The sequence below is a fragment of the Schistocerca nitens genome, chromosome 4, assembly GCF_023898315.1.
Source record: "Schistocerca nitens isolate TAMUIC-IGC-003100 chromosome 4, iqSchNite1.1, whole genome shotgun sequence".
Lineage (NCBI taxonomy): Eukaryota > Metazoa > Arthropoda > Insecta > Orthoptera > Acrididae > Schistocerca > Schistocerca nitens.
Window position 1 is genome coordinate 536222463 of NC_064617.1, and position 21293 is coordinate 536243755.

Sequence of the window (21293 nt, forward strand, 5' to 3'; positions counted from 1 at the left end):
ATTGAAAACTTAATGTATCATCCTTAACAATTTTGTGTTTCTACTTATGAAATGATTTGTGTTCCAGAGTCTCCTGCTGGCTTAGCAATGGATTGGGTTACCAATAAATTATATTGGACTGATGCTGGCACTAACAGAATTGAAGTTGCTAATCTTGATGGAAGTATGAGGGCTCTTCTTGTTTGGGAAGGACTTGACAAACCTCGGGACATTGTTGTTGATCCTATTGGTAAAGCATTTCTGTATTTTTGCAGATTTTTGGCATGTAATGGAGTCTTTAGTAATTAGCATATCTCCTAGTTCACAATTTTACTATTCACCTTTGTGAGTTATTTCATGTATAGAATGTTTTAAGAACAGAGACAATTTTAAAAAATAATCATAAGGAAGCTTCTTGAACATCTGAATTTTCCACAGATATACTGCCTTAGGGGGACAGACAACTCACCTCGTCTGGCCCATTTACCTTATTCAAAACCTCTGATGATATTTTTCTATTAACTCAGAACTGATATTGATACCATTTGTGTGACCTGAGGCAGAAAAGCACAGTGTATTTCTCGAAGATTCATTTGATTTTACAAGATGAAAGGTAGTAACCTGGGGTAGATTTTAGTTTACCTGTGGGACTACAAAGCTTTTTGTCCCCTAAAAGAACCATTCAGTTTTACAAGTGTTTATTTTTTACATGTATACACAAACAACCATGGGGTGCTTTTTACAATTAAGTTTTAAGATCAAAGTCTTCATTTACCTTCCACAAATGTCCATTATGCTTTCTCCTTACATAAACTATCAGCATCTTGAAACTCCTGGTGCAAGTGTTGAATGCTTTGAGCTGTAGGAGGTGCAGTTGTATACATGTGATGAAAATAATGCAGCACAGTTGTAACTGAGTTGCACCTGTTGAAACAGAAAATGGATTTAGTTGCTGGATTATTTTCATGTTGAGTTGACACCCACTGGGTAATTAACAGGTTAGTGAGTGAACATACAAACTAACTGTGCCAGCTTATACCAAAGTAAACTTTTAATTTTGATGCCTAAGTTAAAATTCACCCACAGTTTCTATTTTCTTTCGTGCAGAATATATAATCTTGTGGAACTGGATGAATCGTTGTGAAGCACCCTGTGTAATAAAAATATTTCATCTTAGTTTTACCTAATTGCTGTTTCACATCCAACTATAGAGAGGATATTATGAACATCACAATCATGTAATGTAAGAGGATAACAACTAATTTTAAAAAATACTGGAAGATCAACCTGCAAACACACACACACAGTCTTTACAATTTACTACAAGAGGGACTCAAAGCCATTATTACTAATGAATGACAATGGCTATCTATAAAATGAATTGTAATTTTTCTTTCATATAAGGTCTGGCTTTGCTTTCTTTCATGTAAGACATGGTTTTGCTGTTAAAATACTTTTAAATGTTTGTAATGCACTTTTTGTTAGACATACTTTATAGGAATCTTCAGTGGCTTTTAGTACATGCTTGCAACTGAATATAAACACTAAGTGTGCAGAAATATAATTTTAATGTCACATAAAGAGAAAATTGTATTTGATTTTGAGACATACCTTTCAAACACTGATGGGTTGACTGTTATTATGGATTTTGATATAACATATCATGTTCTACAAGAACAAAGGTCCAAAACTGGTAACAACATGCAGTATGGTATATCACAGTAATATTTTCTATGAAAAAGAAACTGAGATTTCTGCTCTTGAAAATTAAGAAAAAAAGGGAAGTGAAAAAAAGATGTGAAAAAATTGACACACAGAGGAGAAGGATTATTCCATATGCGCAATGAGTGACTCCTTCTTTAAAAGAAAAGTCCATAGTCATCCATTCAAATACCATATTTATGATTATCTAGTAATGTTTGTCTAATGAATCTGTATTACTGCAACATTAACTAGTAATTATTGCTGTTTCTACTTGTCATTTGATGCTACTATGCTGATGATGCTATTTCAAATGATAGCACAATGTGGGTGATAGGCACAACGATAGCACAATGTAGGTGACATTGCGGAGGGTTAGGTCTCAAGAGACAAAAGGGGTATAGAATACTTCATATTTGAGACTGAGACAATCTACAACACCTGTGATGAGTTAGTCTGTGTATTATAACTTACACTTTTTGCAAAATAACATTACATTTCCAACTGAGACCCTGCATGTCAGTAATCCACAATGGATTGAAATTTTTAATAAAATGGTTAAAATGCAGGCAAACTGCCATTTTGTGAATTTCCCAAGCATTATGTTGGGTCAGCAAGTCACAAAAATCATTGAATATGATACTAATGGAGTCAGAGAGTGGCCATAGCTCCTATACCACTCCATATAACTGACTACATAATGACAGTGATGTTTAGAGGTAGGATCAATAACTTTACTAAGCTGTCAGGAAAAACGGAAACAACATAAATAAGTATTCCAAATCTCCTTAGACTTGTCAAAACTTCTGAAAAATGTCAGTGGAGGAGACACCATGGAATCTACAGCACAATTTTTTAAAATAATGCTATTTGTTATTGTTGTTGTAGCTGGTGGACCAGCAGCTTTTGTTGCTGTTGTTGCCTCTGCAGATCCTATTGTCACAGAAGCTGCTGCTGTTCTCGTTTCAACTTTAATGGCTGCTTGCACATGTTAAGAAGTTGTTCATTTTTAATGCACACAGAGTACGGTTGTTGTCACCAAACTTTTGTGTCTCTCAGATACATCAAAACACTGTGCACAGAAAAAGACAAACAAGGCTGTGGCAAGCTGCAACCAAGTCAGAATCTCAAATTTCAAAGAAAGTGTGTTGGAATGTTATGGTTGACATGAACTAGTGAAACAGTCCAATAGTGTGAAATTCAAAGCAGGGTTATTATTAGCTGACAGTTGTGGCACGAATTACTTAGCTTCATAAATAGTAGTGATCTGCTTTGACTGACATGGTGGTCAGATATTTAATGAGTGTGGCCGTCCATTGTCTCTACATGTTCTAGCCCCAGCTATTGAAATGAGTACTGCTCACACTAGTCGACAAAGCTACAGTATCTATCCTAACTATTAAGTCCATATAAAAATCAGTGTTCAGCAGGGATGTGAGATTTTTGAGATAGGCTCTTGCAACTTCAACTCTCTGTAGATAATACTACAAGGGTTATTCAGAAAGTAAGGAATGATCAGTTGTGAAATGGAAACCACAGTGAAAATCCAATGAAGTTTTGCATAGGTGTGTTGGGCAGTATCTTTAGTATGCCCATTGATCATGTTACGTCATTCTTTGTATTTCTGAGCACACAGGGAGCACATAAAGATACCTAGAACAATAGTGTCTCCCACCAAGTACAAGGGCCTGGTGAGAAATTTTGCCTGAAGCTATGCAGGCAACATTACATAACTGTCATGCATTTTCTTCTTCAAGACAGTTCTCAGCCACATTCTGCGGTGGCAATGAAGAGGCTCCTGCATTGTTTTCAATTGGAAATGTTTGATTACCCACAATATAGCCCGTAATTGTCTCCCTCTGAGTTTCATCTCTGCTCACATGAACCGCTGGCTATGAAGACAACATTTTGGCACAGACAACAAGCTGTAGTCCAGTATAGAGAATTGGCGGAAAGCACTGGTGACTTCCTTCTAATATGAGGGTATTGGAAAGTTGGTATAATGCTACAACAAATGTCTAAGTCGATCGGTGACTATGGAGGTAAATAGCTGGAAGTTGTAGCTAACTGTTGCAAATAAAACAGCTTTGATTTTCACTGTGGTTTCCATTTCACAACCTATCGTTTCTTACTTTCTGAATAGCCCTTGTATATTAAAGGACTTTTTTCCATAACAATTAATTCACATTAAATTATAATTCTAAAGATAAATTGAAATCATCACATTTTATGGATTTCAATCATATCAACTAGTACTTACCAAAAAATGTCATTTCTTGCATCACGTAAGTAGTACAATTATGGCCGTACATAATTTTGTTGTACATCTTAATATTTTCACAGCGCAATGATCGTTTCATAAATTTTCGTGTGTGCAGCCACTTAAATTTCACTTCTTCTGATATTTCAACTGTATACCATCCAGTCATCCTCAGGTGAGCAATGTGACTAATGCTCCAGCACTTGCTCCATCCTTTTAAACCCAAGAACCAACAGAGGCATGAAATTAGATCTATGGCCATACATTCAATCCACATGATGATGTTAGTGTATCACTTCAAGCTGCACCGTTGCTCCTTTCACTACTGATTCCAAGAAAGATGAAGTTGAGGCTAGACTTCTGACATTATCATACCATCAAACTTGATGATTTCAGATGGTTTTGTCGTTATTTTGATTGTAACTTACATATATATTCTTAGATTAAATTGATTTTTATGGAAGTGGTAGGGTATATGTGTAACGAATAAAATATCCCAGAACCAGAAAGTGTATGTGTAGGTATATTTATCTGAGGCAGTTAAATAAAGTGTCCAAAGTCACCCCATGGATTGGGGTGATTTCAGACACATGTGTTTTTTAAATCACTGTCCAAAGTTACAGTATATAGAGGGTGAATTCGGACAGTTACTGCCTTTTCTAAATTCTACAAGCTTTTTATTTGATTTTGGTGACTTTTACACATTTTAAGGCAGCACTTTGTTATGAATAAGTGATAGGGAAGAATATAATGAATTTTATATATTACAGATAAGTTTTTATTTTGCAAGAATTTAAATAAACAGTCTCTTTATTCACTTCTGCGTGAGCTCATTTAATATTTTCGCTTAAGCGAACGGAAAGATCTGCTGACTGTCATTTGAGGAATAAATGCACCCAATCTCCTCCTGGCAAATTATTATGAAATTTCTCCTCTTTTTGGCCAGATTTACCAAGGTAGCCTTTAACTAAATATCTAATATCCAATTTAGTGAAGGGAAATCCCCAATGTGCAGCTCTCAAGATACCTTGCTTCAACATTTCTTCTTATTCTTCTTCGTCTTCTTCTTCTTCTTCTTCTTTATTTAGCACTGGCTGTCCTCCCATTTTTTTTTTTTTTTTCGGATGTGCTTCCTGCACTTTATTTTATAGGGTTGATTTAGGTATACCATACAAATCACATGCTTTTCTGTACGATCATTTACCACTTTGAATATCATGAACAGCTTTATTTAAAAGTTCCGGGTCATAATTACACTGTACTGTAGCATATCTCCTGCTCTTATATGTTCTTGGCATTGTCTGAAATCACCCCACACAGTACATAGTTTTACAAAAACTGTTGTTATTTTATAACCTTGCATGAGAAACTCGATAAAATTGTACAGAAATTGTCTCAATGCTGTTAGCTACTGAGCGCGTCAAAAATTAAGGTTACAATAACTTCCTGCTCGGCGCAACAGTAGAAAGTTTCCACTTTACAATAATGTATAGATTTTTAACACCGAGACTGTTAATCAATTATTCACCTAGGGAAACAATTGACACAAAATAAAAGTTGTGGAAAGCAATAAATGCAATCTTGCACTTAAAATAACTGGCGCAAGGACGTTAAAATAGGTAACTCTTTGTTTCTATGCAGTAGCAAAGAGCAAATAAGCCATACTGTCCGAATTCGCCCCAGTGTCCGAAATCAACCCGTTGGATGGTGCGTCATAAAATACCCAGTGTCAATACAGTGCTCTGCCACTGCCAATTTATTAGGTTGTAAGAACCATGTGAGCCTATGGTGCTCTGTGCATCTCTCATGGACTGTGCGTATCATCTGTTCGATGTATGAATGACCACACTCACAGAGGATCTTGTAAACCCCAGGCTTCTGAATCACCAAATCATCCTGTAACGGAACCCAGGAGAGCTGCTGTCTTTGGTGGACGATGAAAAATCACTTTCACTTTGTATTGTATTTATTGAGGATGTGCCCTATTTTTGACAATAGGCTTCCAATGTATGGCAGAATAGTCATAGATTTAAAACTTTCTGTGCCTTCTTCTCTATTCCTTAGGCCCACTGTTGGTTTCATTTGTAGTGCCTAATGTATCTGCTGTGGAGAACATCCATTGGCTTCAAAAACTCTTCTCTAGTGTAGAAGCTTGTCCTCCACTCTGCTCTTATCAGCAATGGCATGTGCTCTGTGTACCAGAGTTCTGAAAATGCTCATTGTCTGCAAAGGATGGTGGCAGCTATTTGCACATAAATATAAATCCATATGGGTAGGTTTCCAGTGTATTGCATATCCCAAAGTGACATAATCTTTGCATCATACCAAAACAACCAAAACTGGAAGGCATCCATCTTTTTTTATTTTCATTGTGAAATGAATTTTATCTGTGGATGGAATTCAGATGATTTATAAATTCCTTAAATTTATCTTCACCATGGGGCCATATTACAAATGTGTCATCAACATACCTCCAAAATACTGATAGCTTCAAGCTAGCAGATTGTAGCACCTTTTTCTTAAAGTCCTCCATAAAGGAGTTGGCCACCAAATGTGACAAAGGACTACCCATGACAACACTTTCAGTCTGTTCATAAAATTCATTATTAAATAAAAAATATGTCGAGGTACATGCAAAGTTTTAAATCCATGGCTTTTCTGTCATTCATTGGATACCTATAATCAGAAATAGGACAGATGCTCAGCAAACGCAAAGTAAAAGTGATTTTTCACCCTTCACAAAAGACAGCAGCACTCTTGAGTTATGTTAAAGATGATTTGGTGCTTCAGAAGCCTGGTGTTTACAAGATCCCCAGTGAGTTTGGCTATTCATACATTGGACAGATGACACTTACAGTCCAGGAGAGATGCACAGAGAACCACAGGTACACCTGGCTCTTACAGTCTAATAAATTGGTGATGGCAAAGAACTCTATTGACACTGGGCACTCAATGGTGTACCATAATGTCAAAAGTTTAGCCTCGACTTCACTTTTCTGGGACTCAGTAGTGAAAGCAGCAATTGAAATTTGGTTTGCAATGAATTTAATTAATAGAGAAAGTGGCTTCAGCTTGGACAAATGCAATCAAGCAGTTTCTGTTATAAACTCACAAAGAAGTCGCAATAGTGCAGCTCACAGTGATACATCAATATCGACGTTGGATCAATTGTGCAGCCATAGATCTAATTTCACGCATATGTTGTACCTCTTTGCCACTGATCAGTGTCTCTGACACCTTTTGTATCTGTAGCCACATGCTCAGTGGCAAAGTCCACGGGTTTAAAAGGATGGGCCGAAATATCAGACAAAAAATGAAAATTTGTGTGGTTGCATGCCCAAAATTTTGTGGAACTATAATTGTGTTGTGTCCAATTTCTTGGCACTGAGGTGGCTAGTCATAATACATGTAATTAGACCACTCTGAATAAGTAAGACTTTATTAATTGCAACAAAACTTATCTTTGCTCACCAGACTCAGCTGTATTTATGAAACTGCTCAGGTGGTCTTACAGTCATGACTAAATGAGTCATGATTACTGAGTGGTGAACTGATACAAGTGCAGGAGGACTGTACAATTGCTTCACTACAGTCCTTTAAAATTACTTGATAGTAGATGTCTGTCACTTGCCACTACGGTGTTGCCACATCAGCTACTGGCTACAGCTCAGTTATATGTGAGACATAAACATGGCAAGTTGCTTCACAAATGCTGTTAATGTGTAATGTGTAATGTGTTGGAAGTCGCCACCACAATGTATGTTGAAAGGCAAGATGCTGTGTCGATGGCTGATATTAAGTAACCAATGACTAAACCATGACAGGAGACATGTTTTGTAGCCCTGAATTTAAACTCATGTTCTAAGTTAACTGTAGCTCCATGGTGTGTAATGTACCTGCGAAAGTGGTTTTTCAACAATCTGTGGCAAAACTACTGATCACTTCGTTCATGGCTATTAAAGCTAACCTCTATGAACAAAAAAACACAGGGAAAGTTCAGTTCCATGACTAAAAGCAAACTGTAATTTCTTGATATCATTGGTTACCCAAAACTATCCTCTCACTGGCCACACAAGGTGCCACCTTACCAGCCTATGAGCAGTCCTCGTTGGCACTTGGTGGCAGGTTATAGGTGACACAAGCAGATTCCAGACATAAATGGAATGATAGGTAGAAAAATAAGAGCAAATAAAAAACAGTCAATATGATGATGAAATGAGTGGCAAAGAATCATCATCATCATCATCATTTAAGACTGATTATGCCTTTCAGCGTTCAGTCTGGAGCATAGTCCCCCTTATAAAATTCCTCCATGATCCCCTATTCAGTGCTAACATTGGTGCCTCTTCTGAAGTGGAGCCTATTACTTCAAAATCATTCTTAACTGAATCCAGGTACCTTCTCTTTGGTCTACCCCGACTCCTCCTACCCTCTACTGATGAACCCATGAGTCTCTTGGGTAACCTTCCTTCTCCCATGCGTGTAACATGACCCCACCATCTATGCCTGTTGGCCCTGACTGCTACATCTATAGAGCTCATTCCCAGTTTTACTTTGACTTCCTCATTGTGGACACCCTCCTGCCATTGTTCCCATCTACTAGTACCTGCAATCATCCTAGCTATTTTCATATCCGTAACCTCAACCTTACTGATGAGGTAACCTGAATCCACCCAGCTTTTGCTCCCATACAACAAAGTTGGTCAAAAGATTGAACGGTGCACAGATAACTTAGTCTTGGTACTGACTTCCTTCTTGCAGAAGAGAGTAGATCGTAGCTGAGCGCTCACTGCATTAGCTTTGCTACACCTCGCTTCCAGTTCTTTCACTATGTTGCCATCCTGTGAGAATATGCATCCTAAGTACTTGAAACCGTCCACCTGTTCTAACTTTGTTCCTCCTATTTGGCACTCAGTCCGTTTACATCTCTTTCCCACTGACATTACTTTCGTTTTGGAGATGCTAATTTTCATACCATAGTCCTTACATTTCTGATCTAGCTCTAAAATATTACTTTGCAAACTTTCAATTGAATCTGCCATCACAACTAAGTCATCTGCATATGCGAGACTGCTTATTTTGCTTTCACATATCTTAATCTGACCCAGATAGTCTATTGTTTTCAACTTATGATCCATAAATAAAATGAACAACAGTGGAGACAGGTTGCAACCTTGTCTTACCTCTGAAACTACTCTGAGCCATGAGCTCAAGGTTGTGAGGGGAAATGACATGGAAGATCTGTTTGTAGACTAGGTCTGGGGCATAGCGCCTTGGTGAAACCCTCAGCATACGGAGTAAGGGAGTTGTCACTGCAGATACGCTGTCCCCGGGTAACCAGGCTGTATGGGAGGAATTTTTGGTATGAAAGAGATGGTAGCTGTCAAAATGCAGGTACTGATGATGGGACAGAGGTGGATATGGATCCATCAGAGAGGAAAAGGTCAACATCTAGGAAGGTGGCACTCTGGGTTGAGGAGGAACACGTGAGGCAGATGGGAGAGAAAGTATTGAGGTTGTGAAGGAACGGAGATAGGGTGTCTTGGCCCTGGGTCCATATCATGAAGATATCATCAATGGACTGAACCAGACTAGGGGTTTGGTGTTTTGGGAGGCAAGGGAGGTCTTCTCTAGATGGCCTATAAAAAGGTTGGCATAGGAGGGTGCCATGTGGGTGGCCATGGCTGCGCTGTGGATTTGTTTATATACGTTCCCTTCAAATGAGAAGTAGAAGTGGATTAGGATAAAGTTAGTAAGGTGTATGAGGGCTGAGGTAGTGGGTTTGGAGTCTGAAGGACAAGACCATGGGCATGAGTGACGGTGTATAGGGAGGTGGCATCAACAATGATGAGTAGGGGTCCAGGAGGTAAAGGGTTGGGGATGGTGGAGAGTGGGTGAAGGAAGTGGTTGGTGTCTTTGATGTGGGAGGCTAGATTACGGGCAATTGGTTGCAGGTGTGCAGAAATTCTTTCAGGGGGGGCACGATAACCAGCCACAATGGAGCATCCAGTATTGTTGGTTATATGGGTTTTGGGGAGCATGTGGAAGATTGGTGTGCGGGGTGTCACAGAGGTGAGGAGGGAAATTGATTCATGGGAGATGTTCTGTGAAGGGCCTAGGGTTTTAAGCAGGGATTGGAGTTTGTGTTGGACTTCTGGGATGGGATAACTCTGGCAAAGTTTATAGATGGAGGTGTCAGACAGTTGGCGGAGGCCTCCTGCCAGGTAGTCACTGCGATTCATCACAACAGTGGTGGAACCTTTGTCTTCAGGTAGGATGATTAGGTCAGGATTTGTTTTGAGGTTGTGTGTGGCTGTTCTTTCTTCTACTGAAAGGTTGGTGTTCAGAGGAAGGCATCTGGAAAAGGATGGTGAGGCTATGTTGGAGGTAAGGAATTCCTGGAAGGCCTGGGTTTTAACCAGGGAAAGGTATGCTTTTCTAAATTGGTGCAGAAAGATGGGGCAAGGTCCATTGTGGCAGGAATGGAGTAAAGGAAATGGAAATGATGCAGAAATGGGCAAAATAGGTGTTGATGGCTGTGGAAGGAGCTGGATATGTGAAAATACAGGTAAAGATGTGTAAAAAAATACGTAAAGACACACAAAAATATGCACAGATATGTAAAAATATGCACAAATATGCAAAAATATGCTAAAATACGCGAATCTGCATGAAACCACATAAAGTTATTCATGAATACATTAAAAATGTACAGAAACGTGAGTGAAAAAGAGTGATGAGGGCTGGGAGTGTGTGCATGTGTGTTGCAATAAACAAAGAGAGAGGGAGGGGGGTGGGTTACATCGAGGATCAAAAGGCCATGTGGCATGGGCAGTAGTGAAAAACAAAACACTAAAGTACATCAGGATGAGGGATGGCATGCAACCCACTACATCATTGCTCATACACCATACTATCTTTATCCTAACCTACAACTACTTTTCATCTGAAGGGAAAGTATATAAACAAATCCGCAGCACAGCCATGGGCACCTGCATGGCACCCTCGTATGCCAACCTCCTATGGGCCATATAAAGGAGACATTCCTAGCTTCCCAAAACACCAAACCCCTAGTCTGGTTCCGGTTCATTGATGAAATCTTCATGATCTGGATCAAGGGCCAAGACACCCTATCTTCATTCCTTCACAACCTCAATACCTTCTCTCCCATCCACTTCATGTGGTCTTCCTCAACCCTGTGTACCATCTCCCTAGACGTTGACCTTCTCCTCTCTGGTGGTTGCATCTGCACCTCTGTCCACATTAAACCCACCAACCGCCAACAGTATGTACATTTTGATAACTGTCATCCCTTTCACCTCCCATTTAGCCTGGCTATGCGGGGACGGCGTATCTGCAGTGACAAAAACTCCCTTGCTTCATGTGCTGAGGGTCTCACCAATGCCTTCACAAACAGGCACTATGCCCCAGACCTAGTCTGCAAACTGATCTCACTTGCCATTGCTCCTCACAACCCCAATCCTCCCATCACCCCCAAAACCAGCCATAAAGGAGTGTCCCCTTCCTCACCCAGTGCCACCCTGGACTGGAACAACTGAACCACATCCTTCACCGGAGTTTTGATTATCTATCATCATGCCATGAAATGGAAGACATTGTACCCGAGATACTTCCCACCCATCCTAAAGTGGTGATCCAGTGCCCACCCAACCTCCACAACATCCTAGTCTATCCCTATGCCACTCACAATCCCAACCCCTTGCCACAAGGCACAAATCCCTGTGGAAGACCCATCTGCAAAACCTGCCCAATCCACCCACCCACCGCTTCCTATTCTAGTCCTGTCTCAGGTTTATCCTACCTCACTGGGACCGGCCCATGAAATCAGCCATGTCATTTACCAGCTCTGCTACAATCATTGCACAGCTCTTTATATTGGTATGACTACCAACCAGCTATCCACCAGGATGAACAGCCACTGCCAAACTGAGGCCAATAGCAAAGAAGACCACCCTGTGGCACAACGTGCTGCTGAATATAACACACTTGATATCAATGACTGCTTCACTACCTGAGCCATCTGGATTCTTCCCTCCACCACCAGCTTTTCTGAACTGCACAGATGGAAGTTATCCTTACAACACATTCTCCACTCCTGTAATTATTCTGGTCTCAACCTACAGGAACATACAGTCCCTACACCCTCCAACCAATAAAGTTCACCCCCTCTGTCCTGTCATCTCCTTCCCATTCTCGTCTCTCACCCTGGTTATTTGCAGCCCTCTGCCAATGCATCCATCTGTCTTCCATCACTCTTCACCTGTTTTGTTTCTTTCTACCTGCCCCACAATGTCCTGATGCTGCACCTGTTGGTAGTCAAGTCCTTGCACGCTCCACCAGACAGTATTCATCTCTCTCACCATCCATTCACTACTATCCCTACCCTTTCCCACCCCCTCCAGATTGCTGCTTGAATCCCACATGATGTTGCATTCTGTCATGAGATGCTGGTCATGTGTCCGTGAGGTGTGTGTGTGTGTGTGTGTGTGTGTGTGTGTGTGTGTGTGAATTCTTGATATTCATACCTGCAGTTTCCATTGTTTGAAATAAAAACTTGCATTTAAATCAATAAATTAAATAAAAGTTATAATCAAATTCTTTTGATTAGATTTAGAGGAAAAGAATTACAACATTTGATGTGATTTGAATGTATGACATTCAGTGTTAGAAGTTATTATGCTAACCAGTGCACTAAAGTACAAAACTGAGTCAAATTGTTATACAGGGTAATTCAAAAAGAATACCACAACTTTAGGAATTTAAAACTCTGCAACGACAAAAGGCAGAGCTAAGCACTATCTGTCGGCGAATTAAGGGAGCTATAAAGTTTCATTTAGTTGTACATTTGTTCGCTTGAGGCGCTGTTGACTAGGCGTCAGCGTCAGTTGATGCTAAGATGGCGACCGCTCAACAGAAAGCTTTTTGTGTTATTGAGTACTGCAGAAGTGAATCGACGACAGTTGTTCAGCGTGCATTTCGAACGAAGTATGGTGTTAAACCTCCTGATAGGTGGTGTATTAAACGTTGGTATAAACAGTTTACAGAGAATGGGTGTTTGTGCAAAGGGAAAAGTTCTGGACGGCCGAGAACGAGTGACGAAAATGTAGCACGCATCCAGCAAGCATTTGTTCACAGCCCAGGAAAATCGACTCACAGAGCTAGCAGAGAGCTGCAAATTCCACAATCAACTGTATGGAGAGTCCTACGAAAAAGGTTAGTTATGAAACCTGAACGTCAACTACCGGAGGCGATGGATCGGCCGCCAGGCAGCCCGTGACAGAGCACTTCATCACTGGCCTCCAAGAAGCCCTGATCTTACCCCCTGCGATTTTTTCTTATGGGGGTATGTTAAGGATATGGTGTTTCGGCCACCTCTCCCAGCCACCATTGATGATTTGAAACGAGAAATAACAGCAGCTATCCAAACTGTTACGCCTGATATGCTACAGAGAGTGTGGAACGAGTTGGAGTATCGGGTTGATATTGCTCGTGTGTCTGGAGGGGGCCATATTGAACATCTCTGAACTTGTTTTTGAGTGAAAAAAAACTTTTTAAATACTCTTTGTAATGATGTATAACAGAAGGTTATATTATGTTTCTTTCATTAAATACACATTTTTTAAAGTTGTGGTATTCTTTTTGAATCACCCTGTATTTTTGACAGTGATCACCCAGTCATAATGATGAATTGCAGCCTTGAAAAGCTCAGTTTCATGCAATGTTGTGTGAAATTTATCTAATGTAAGCAGATCTCTCACACATGTGACACTGAACTGCAAATTGTGCGGTTGCATCCAGTGGTGTTTAGTTAGTGCTGTGTATGAAATGTGTGTATTTCATTAGCATCATTATGTATGTAAGTGTATGTGTGTTGTTTGTGGTGTGGTTATCATTTATGATGAAATACAAAATAAAAGTGCCAGTCCCATTATTTGGGATCCAGACACATCAAGAAAGAATGTCAGACAAGGCATCGGAAGTGAAGTGTGCTGACCAATTGTGGCACTTTGGCAATGGCAAATTGTTCGTACATGACATTGAGCACTCTGATTGGCACCAAGTATGGAGATGTGACACAACAGTGGGGTTGGGGGGGGGGGGAGGGGGGGGTGGTACAGAACACCAACACAAATGCAGGGGTAGGTGCCAAAACTACAGTCGGCACTGAGCACCCACCTGCATCCCAATATCCATCCTGCAAGTGGCTGGAAATGCCAACCAGGAAACCAACCACAGGGTGTGCATTGGTGGCCATAGGTGCAAAGACAGACGATGTGTCAGGCGGGCAGCTGGAGACAACATCTTAGTCCTCCAGGGCGTCTTGCCAGGCAGCTGTGTCATGGGCCGCCAGCATGACTGCAATGCTGGTGTTGGTGCCATGTTGATGTCGATGGGCATCTCCCACTGCAGAGGTGACTGTGCTGCCAGATGTGACATCTGTAACTGTGACAGCGGCTGCTGCATGCCCTGGCTGCGTGCTGGATCTGTGAACGAAAAGTTGGTGCAGAATCTCCTGAGTGGATTGGTTCAGATGCCGCATGTGCAAACCCATTGGACTGTGGATGATGTAGGTGGACTGGGACAGCACCTCAAACACCTCTCCCCATTCCCATTTGCAATCCCTGCCAACACATGAAGCAACACTGATTGCTGAGGCCAAAACTGTGAATCAGAAGGAGGGGCATAAAGTCTTCCCATGTGTGAGTGGCTCACAAATTGTCCATCTGTGATCTGAAGATCCTTACAAAGCATTCAGCTTCATTATACGACTGCAGATGAATATCCATTGTCTGCACAAAACTGTTCAAACTTCCAAGATGTGAACTGTGGCCCATTATATGACACCATCTGTCAGGTAAACCTTCAACGTAAAACATTGACAAACGAGTTGATACTGTGCTGATGGATGTGGTAGACTTCATTGGAATGATAAAGGGAAACTTGCTGAGTGAATCGACAACCACTGGCCAGCATATGTTCCAGTATGGCCCAGCTAAATCTATGTACAGATATTCCCAACGTCCGTCAGGATGTGGCCACACAAAGTACCACTGTGGGGGAGTGGATTAATACTCTGCACACATTGCACACTGTGAAGTCATGGCCTCAATTTGTGAATCCATCCCTAGTAATGTACAATGGCGCCTTCCCAACTGCTTGGTGAGAACAATATCCCAATTTCCTTGGTGCAACAACTGAAGAATTTCAAGCTGGATAGGTTGAGGGACCATGACTGTTGCATTACCATTTTCAGTGTGCATCAGGAGGTTGCCCATCTGTACAGAGGTGGCACGCTGATGAGCAAAGTAGCAATGAACCACCAGGAGGTGTATCTTCTTGAGACTCTGCAGTCACCCACAGCAAACAAACTCGAGCACCATCTACAACGTGGGGTCTGATTCCATCTTGTGCATCACAAGGTGGAATGTGACTAGAAAATCTTCCAAAAGACGTGTTTCTTCTGGATCAATGTGATGACAGGAGTCCTTGGAGGAATCAGATGCAACATTGGAGCCAGTAGGGAGCCTCAATAGGAGGTCAGTGTTGAGTGTTTGGTAGTGGGCCAATATGACAACTTGTATTGATAATTGGATAAGAGAAGGGCCCACTGTTGTAAATTCTGTGCTGTGTGTGCTGGGACAGGCTGGGAGGACCCAAACACAGCCATCAATGGTCTGTTGTCTGTTACTAGAAAAAAGCGGCAGCCGTACAGGTGTTGATGGAAGTGCATGACCCCATTGATGATAGCTAACACCTCCTTTTCAAGCTGGCTGTAGTTGTGTTAGGCCTTGGTCAATGTCTTTGACATGATCACAATAGGCCTTTCATTGGAGACCACTTGGTGTGACAGTACTGTACCAGTGCCATAAGAGGAGGCATCTACTGCAAGAATGACAGGCTTGTTGGGGTTGATCATGTAGTAGTGCATCTTTCAGCCACTGGAAAGTGGTCTGACAATCAACCAACCATATGAACAGAATGCCCATGTAGTATAACCAATTTAGAGGTGCCACGATCTGAGTAGCATTTGGGATAAAATGGGTGTAATAGGATAGCTTCCCCATTAGAGCTCGCAATTCTGATACATTTGTTGGCAGATGGCCGCTTAGTGCAACTCTGATGGATGGATGCCACGCGCATTAATGACATGGCCTGTTGTTGTTGTTGTTGTTGTTGTTGTGGTCTTCAGTCCTGAGACTGGTTTGATGCAGCTCTCCATGATACCCTATCCTGTGCAAGCTTCTTCATCTCCCAGTACCTACTGCAACCTACATCCTTCTGAATCTGCTTAGTGTATTCATCTCTTGGTCTCCCTCTACGATTGTTGTGCCACAAACTTCTCTTCTCCCCAATCCTATTCAATACCTCCTCATTAGTTACGTGATCTACCCACCTTATCTTCAGCATTCTTCTGTAGCACCACATTTCAAAAGCTTCTATTCTCTTCTTGTCCAAACTGGTTATCGTCCATGTTTCACTTCCATACATGGCTACACTCCATACAAATACTTTCAGAAACGACTTCCTGACACTTAAATCTATACTCGATGTTAACAAATTTCTCTTCTTCAGAAATGATTTCCTTGCCATTGCCAGTCTACATTTTATATCCTCTCTACTTCGACCATCATCAGTTATTTTACTCCCTAAATAGCAAAACTCCTTTACTACTTTAAGTGTCTCATTTCCTAATCTAATCCCCTCAGCATCACCCGATTTAATTTGACTACATTCCATTATCCTCGTTTTGCTTTTGTTGATGTTCATCTTATATCCTCCTTTCAAGACACTGTCCATTCCGTTCAACTGCTCTTCCAAGTCCTTTGCTGTCTCTGACAGAATTACAATGTCATCGGCGAACCTCAAAGTTTTTACTTCTTCTCCATGGATTTTAATACCTACTCCGAATTTATCTTTTGTTTCCTTTACTGCTTGCTCAATATACAGATTGAATAACATTGGGGATAGGCTACAACCCTGTCTCACTCCTTTCCCAACCACTGCTTCCCTTTCATGCCCCTCGACTCTTATAACTGCCATCTGGTTTCTGTACAAATTGTAAATACCCTTTTGCTCCCTGTATTTTACTCCTGCCACCTTCAGAATTTGAAAGAGAGTATTCCAGTTAACGTTGTCAAAAGCTTTCTCTAAGTCTACAAATGCTAGAAACGTAGGTTTGCCTTTTCTTAATCTTTCTTCTAAGATAAGTCGTAAGGTTAGTATTGCCTCACGCGTTCCAACATTTCTACGGAATCCAAACTGATCTTCCCCGAGGTCCGCTTCTACCAGTTTTTCCATTCGTCTGTAAAGAATTCGCGTTAATATTTTGCAGCTGTGACTTATTAAACTGATAGTTTGGTAATTTTCACATCTGTCAACACCTGCTTTCTTTGGGATTGGAATTATTATATTCTTCTTGAAGTCTGTGGGTATTTCGCCTGTCTCATACATCTTGCTCACCATATGGTAGAGTTTTGTCATGACTGGCTCTCCCAAGGCCATCAGTAGTCCTAATGGAATGTTGTCTACTCCCGGGGCCTTGTTTCGACTCAGGTCTTTCAGTGCTCTGTCAAACTCTTCACGCAGTATCTTATCTCCCATTTCATCTTCATCTACATCCTCTTCCATTTCCATAATACTGTCCTCAAGTACATCGCCCTTGTATAAACCCTCTATATACTCCTTCCACCTTTCTGCCTTCCCTTCTTTGCTTAGAACTGGGTTGCCATCTGAGCTCTTGATATTCATACAAGTGGTTCTCTTCTCTCCAAAGGTCTCTTTAATTTTCCTGTAGGCAGTATCTATCTTACCCCTAGTGAGACAAGCCTCTACATTCTTACATTTGTCCTCTAGCCATCCCTGCTTAGCCATTTTGCACTTTCTGTCGATCTCATTTTTGAGACGTTTGTATTCCCTTTTGCCTGCTTCATTTACTGCATTTTTATATTTTCTCCTTTCATCAATTAAATTCAATATTTCTTCTGTTACCCAAGGATTTCTATTAGCCCTCATCTTTTTACCTACTTGATCCTCTGCTGCCTTCACTACCTCATCCCTCAGAGCTACCCATTCTTCTTCTACTGTATTTCTTTCTCCCATTCCTGTCAATTGTTCCCTTATGCTCTCCCTGAAACTCTCTACAACCTCTGGTTCTTTCAGTTTATCCAGGTCCCATCTCCTTAAATTCCCACCTTTTTGCAGTTTCTTCAGTTTCAATCTGCAATTCATAACCAATAGATTGTGGTCAGAATCCACATCTGCCCCTGGAAATGTCTTACAATTTAAAACCTGGTTCCTAAATCTCTGTCTTACCATTATATAATCTATCTGATACCTATTAGTATCTCCAGGATTCTTCCAGGTATACAACCTTCTTTTATGATTCTTGAACCAAGTGTTAGCTATGATTAAGTTATGCTCTCTGCAAAATTCTACAAGGCGGCTTCCTCTTTCATTTCTTCCCCCCAATCCATATTCACCTACTATGTTTCCTTCTCTCCCTTTTCCTACTGACGAATTCCAGTCACCCATGACTATTAAATTTTCATCTCCCTTCACTACCTGAATAATTTCTTTTATCTCGTCATACATTTCATCAATTTCTTCATCATCTGCAGAGCTAGTCGGCATATAAACTTGTACTACTGTAGTAGGCATGGGCTTTGTGTCTATCTTGGCCACAATAATGCGTTCGCTATGCTGTTTGTAGTAGCTAACCCGCACTCCTATTTTTTTATTCATTATTAAACCTACTCCTGCATTACCCCTGTTTGATTTTGTATTTATAACCCTGTAATCACCTGACCAAAAGTCTTGTTCCTCCTGCCACCGAACTTCACTAATTCCCACTATATCTAACTTTAACCTATCCATTTCCCTTTTTAAATTTTCTAACCTACCTGCCCGATTAAGGGATCTGACATTCCACGCTCCGATCCGTAGAATGCCAGTTTTCTTTCTCCTGATAACGACGTCCTCTTGAGTAGTCCCTGCCTGGAGATCCCAATGGGGGACTATTTTACCTCCAGAATATTTTACCCAAGAGGACGCCATCATCATTTAATCATACAGTAAAGCTGCATGTCCTCGGGAAAAATTACGGCTGTAGTTTCCCCTTGCTTTCAGCCGTTCGCAGTACCAGCACAGCAAGGCCGTTTTGGTTAATGTTACAAGGCCAGATCAGTCAATCATCCAGACTGTTGCCCCTGCAACTACTGAAAAGGCTGCTGCCCCTCTTCAGGAACCACATGTTTGTCTGACCTCTCAACAGATACCCCTCCGTTGTGGTTGCACCTACAGTACAGCCATCTGTATCGCTGAGGCACGCAAGCCTCCCCACCAATGGCAAGGTCCATGGTTCATGGCCTAGATACTCAATTTCAGTGAGAAAGAAGGAACAATGAAAACAGTTGCATGTCAGCCTTGCTTTGGACAACACTTGGAAAAATGCTTCTAAATTCTGTAGGTGTTCTGCTGGCATACGACCAGAGACAACTATATCATTCAAATAGTTTGAACAAGAAGGTACTTGCGAGGTCAGTTGCTCAAGATACCTTTTAAAATAGCTGGGACGGAAGTGCTACCACATGGTAACCATTGAGACTGGAATAATCCCTTGTGTGTGTTGATAACAAAAATCTTCTTTGACTCTTCATCTAAAGGCAGCTGCAAGTAGGCCTCCCAGACATCAATTTTTGAAAAAAAAAATTACCCTGCTTAATTTGTACATCAAATCCTCAACCTGGGGCAAAGGAAAAGAATCAACAACATTTTGTGACTTGACAGTTGATTTAAAGTCTGCACAGAGTCTCAACCTGCCAACAGTTTAATAAGGACCATCAGGGGTAATGTCCATTGGCTCACCAACACTGATTTGATGACATCACTGTCCTGCAGTCACTGCAATTCTGCAGCTACTCAGCCCTCTAATGCATGAGGTACAAGATTATCTTGAAAAAACTTTGGCTCCGCATTGTCTTTCAGTGTCACATGGGCCTTGCCTAAACTATCATGGAACAGAGAACTGTACTTGTCACATAATGTATTAATATTGGCCAGAAACCCAGATAAATTAATTTGTAACACATTACCATGAACTGACAGTCTGAAAAGGTCAAAGCTACACATGCGAAATATGTTAGTAGACTCATGAGAGTGCAATACATGAAATAACACTGCTTTAATAGTACCACGGAATATGACTGGTAAACTGCATGCTCCAAGCATTGGAGTAGGTTGCCCCTTGTGTGCTGACACTGAGTTACATTGTTACTGAAGCTATGGGCTACATAACCATTCATATGTAGCGTGGTTGAGCAATGTAACAGTAGCACCAGTGTTTAACTGTGTCGTGAATCACAGTAGAGCAGCGATTAGCAGTCTAACAACACTTTATTACATAGTCACAGAACATAAAATAAAACAAGTCAAAGATACATTGTCCTAAGAGTAAACAAACAGTCTCTCACTTGCCCGAAGTACATTACTCTGTGACATCCTCCCCACCCTGGTCGACCTCCAAAGGTACGGCCAGCTGCACAGGATGACTAATGATGTGACCTTCTGGTGTCCGGAGTATTATCGTCCTTACCCTGCCGTCTCTTCCTGGTAATACCTTTTCTATCCTGGCCTTCTTCCACATATGTCACGGACGAAGGTCCTCTTGGATCAGCACAATGTCGCCAGGGCAAAAGGGGATGACTCATCCCGATGGGCGTTTAACTTCATGGTAGTTCCGGAGCTCCAATAGGTATTCTTTAACCCAACGGTTCCAAAAACTGTCACAGAGTTGCTGTCTCAGTCGGAACTCCTTTGTTAAATTGGGGTTCGCTGAAGGCTCTGGTCCCGTCGGAATAGTCGTAAGTTTTTCTCCCATCAGTTGCAAAATGTCCCCTTCGGATTTTCCCGTACGCTTGGCGTGAATTATCCAGCAGCGGCATATGTCATCCGGAAAAGCGCGTAAAATTTTCGGCGTGAGGACTCGGCCGTATCTGTTCACGTCTTCCCCAAGTGCCCAGAGAGCTTGAATACGTCGCTGGCATTCAATGAATGTTGAATTAAGTTCCTCTGGGGTGGACAGCTTAATTGGTTTTATGGCTTCAAGATAATCTAAGTGGGCTTGAATTATTCGATCCTTGTTGCCATAATGCGCTCAGAGAATCCTCTTCGTTTCTGCGTACGTCTCGGCCATCACTGCAATACCATCCACTAAATGCTTTGGTTCTCCCAAGAGATAGCCGCGAAGAAAAATGTGTTTATTGATTGTAGTTACCGTCGGATCTTTGTCAACTGACTGCTCAAACTGCTCCCAGAATCGCGCCCATATCTCGAT

The 21293-nt window shown here is 41.3% G+C and overlaps 1 protein-coding gene across 1 annotated transcript in view; it reads left to right on the top strand.

The window, feature by feature from the left end:
- LOC126252420 (low-density lipoprotein receptor-related protein 4) overlaps nt 1–21293 on the top strand; it is an 827262-nt gene that overhangs the window by 671603 nt on the left and 134366 nt on the right. The window contains exon 19 of the mRNA XM_049953310.1: nt 68–229. Coding sequence (XP_049809267.1) covers nt 68–229 — 162 coding nt within the window. The remainder of the gene's footprint in view (nt 1–67; nt 230–21293) is intronic.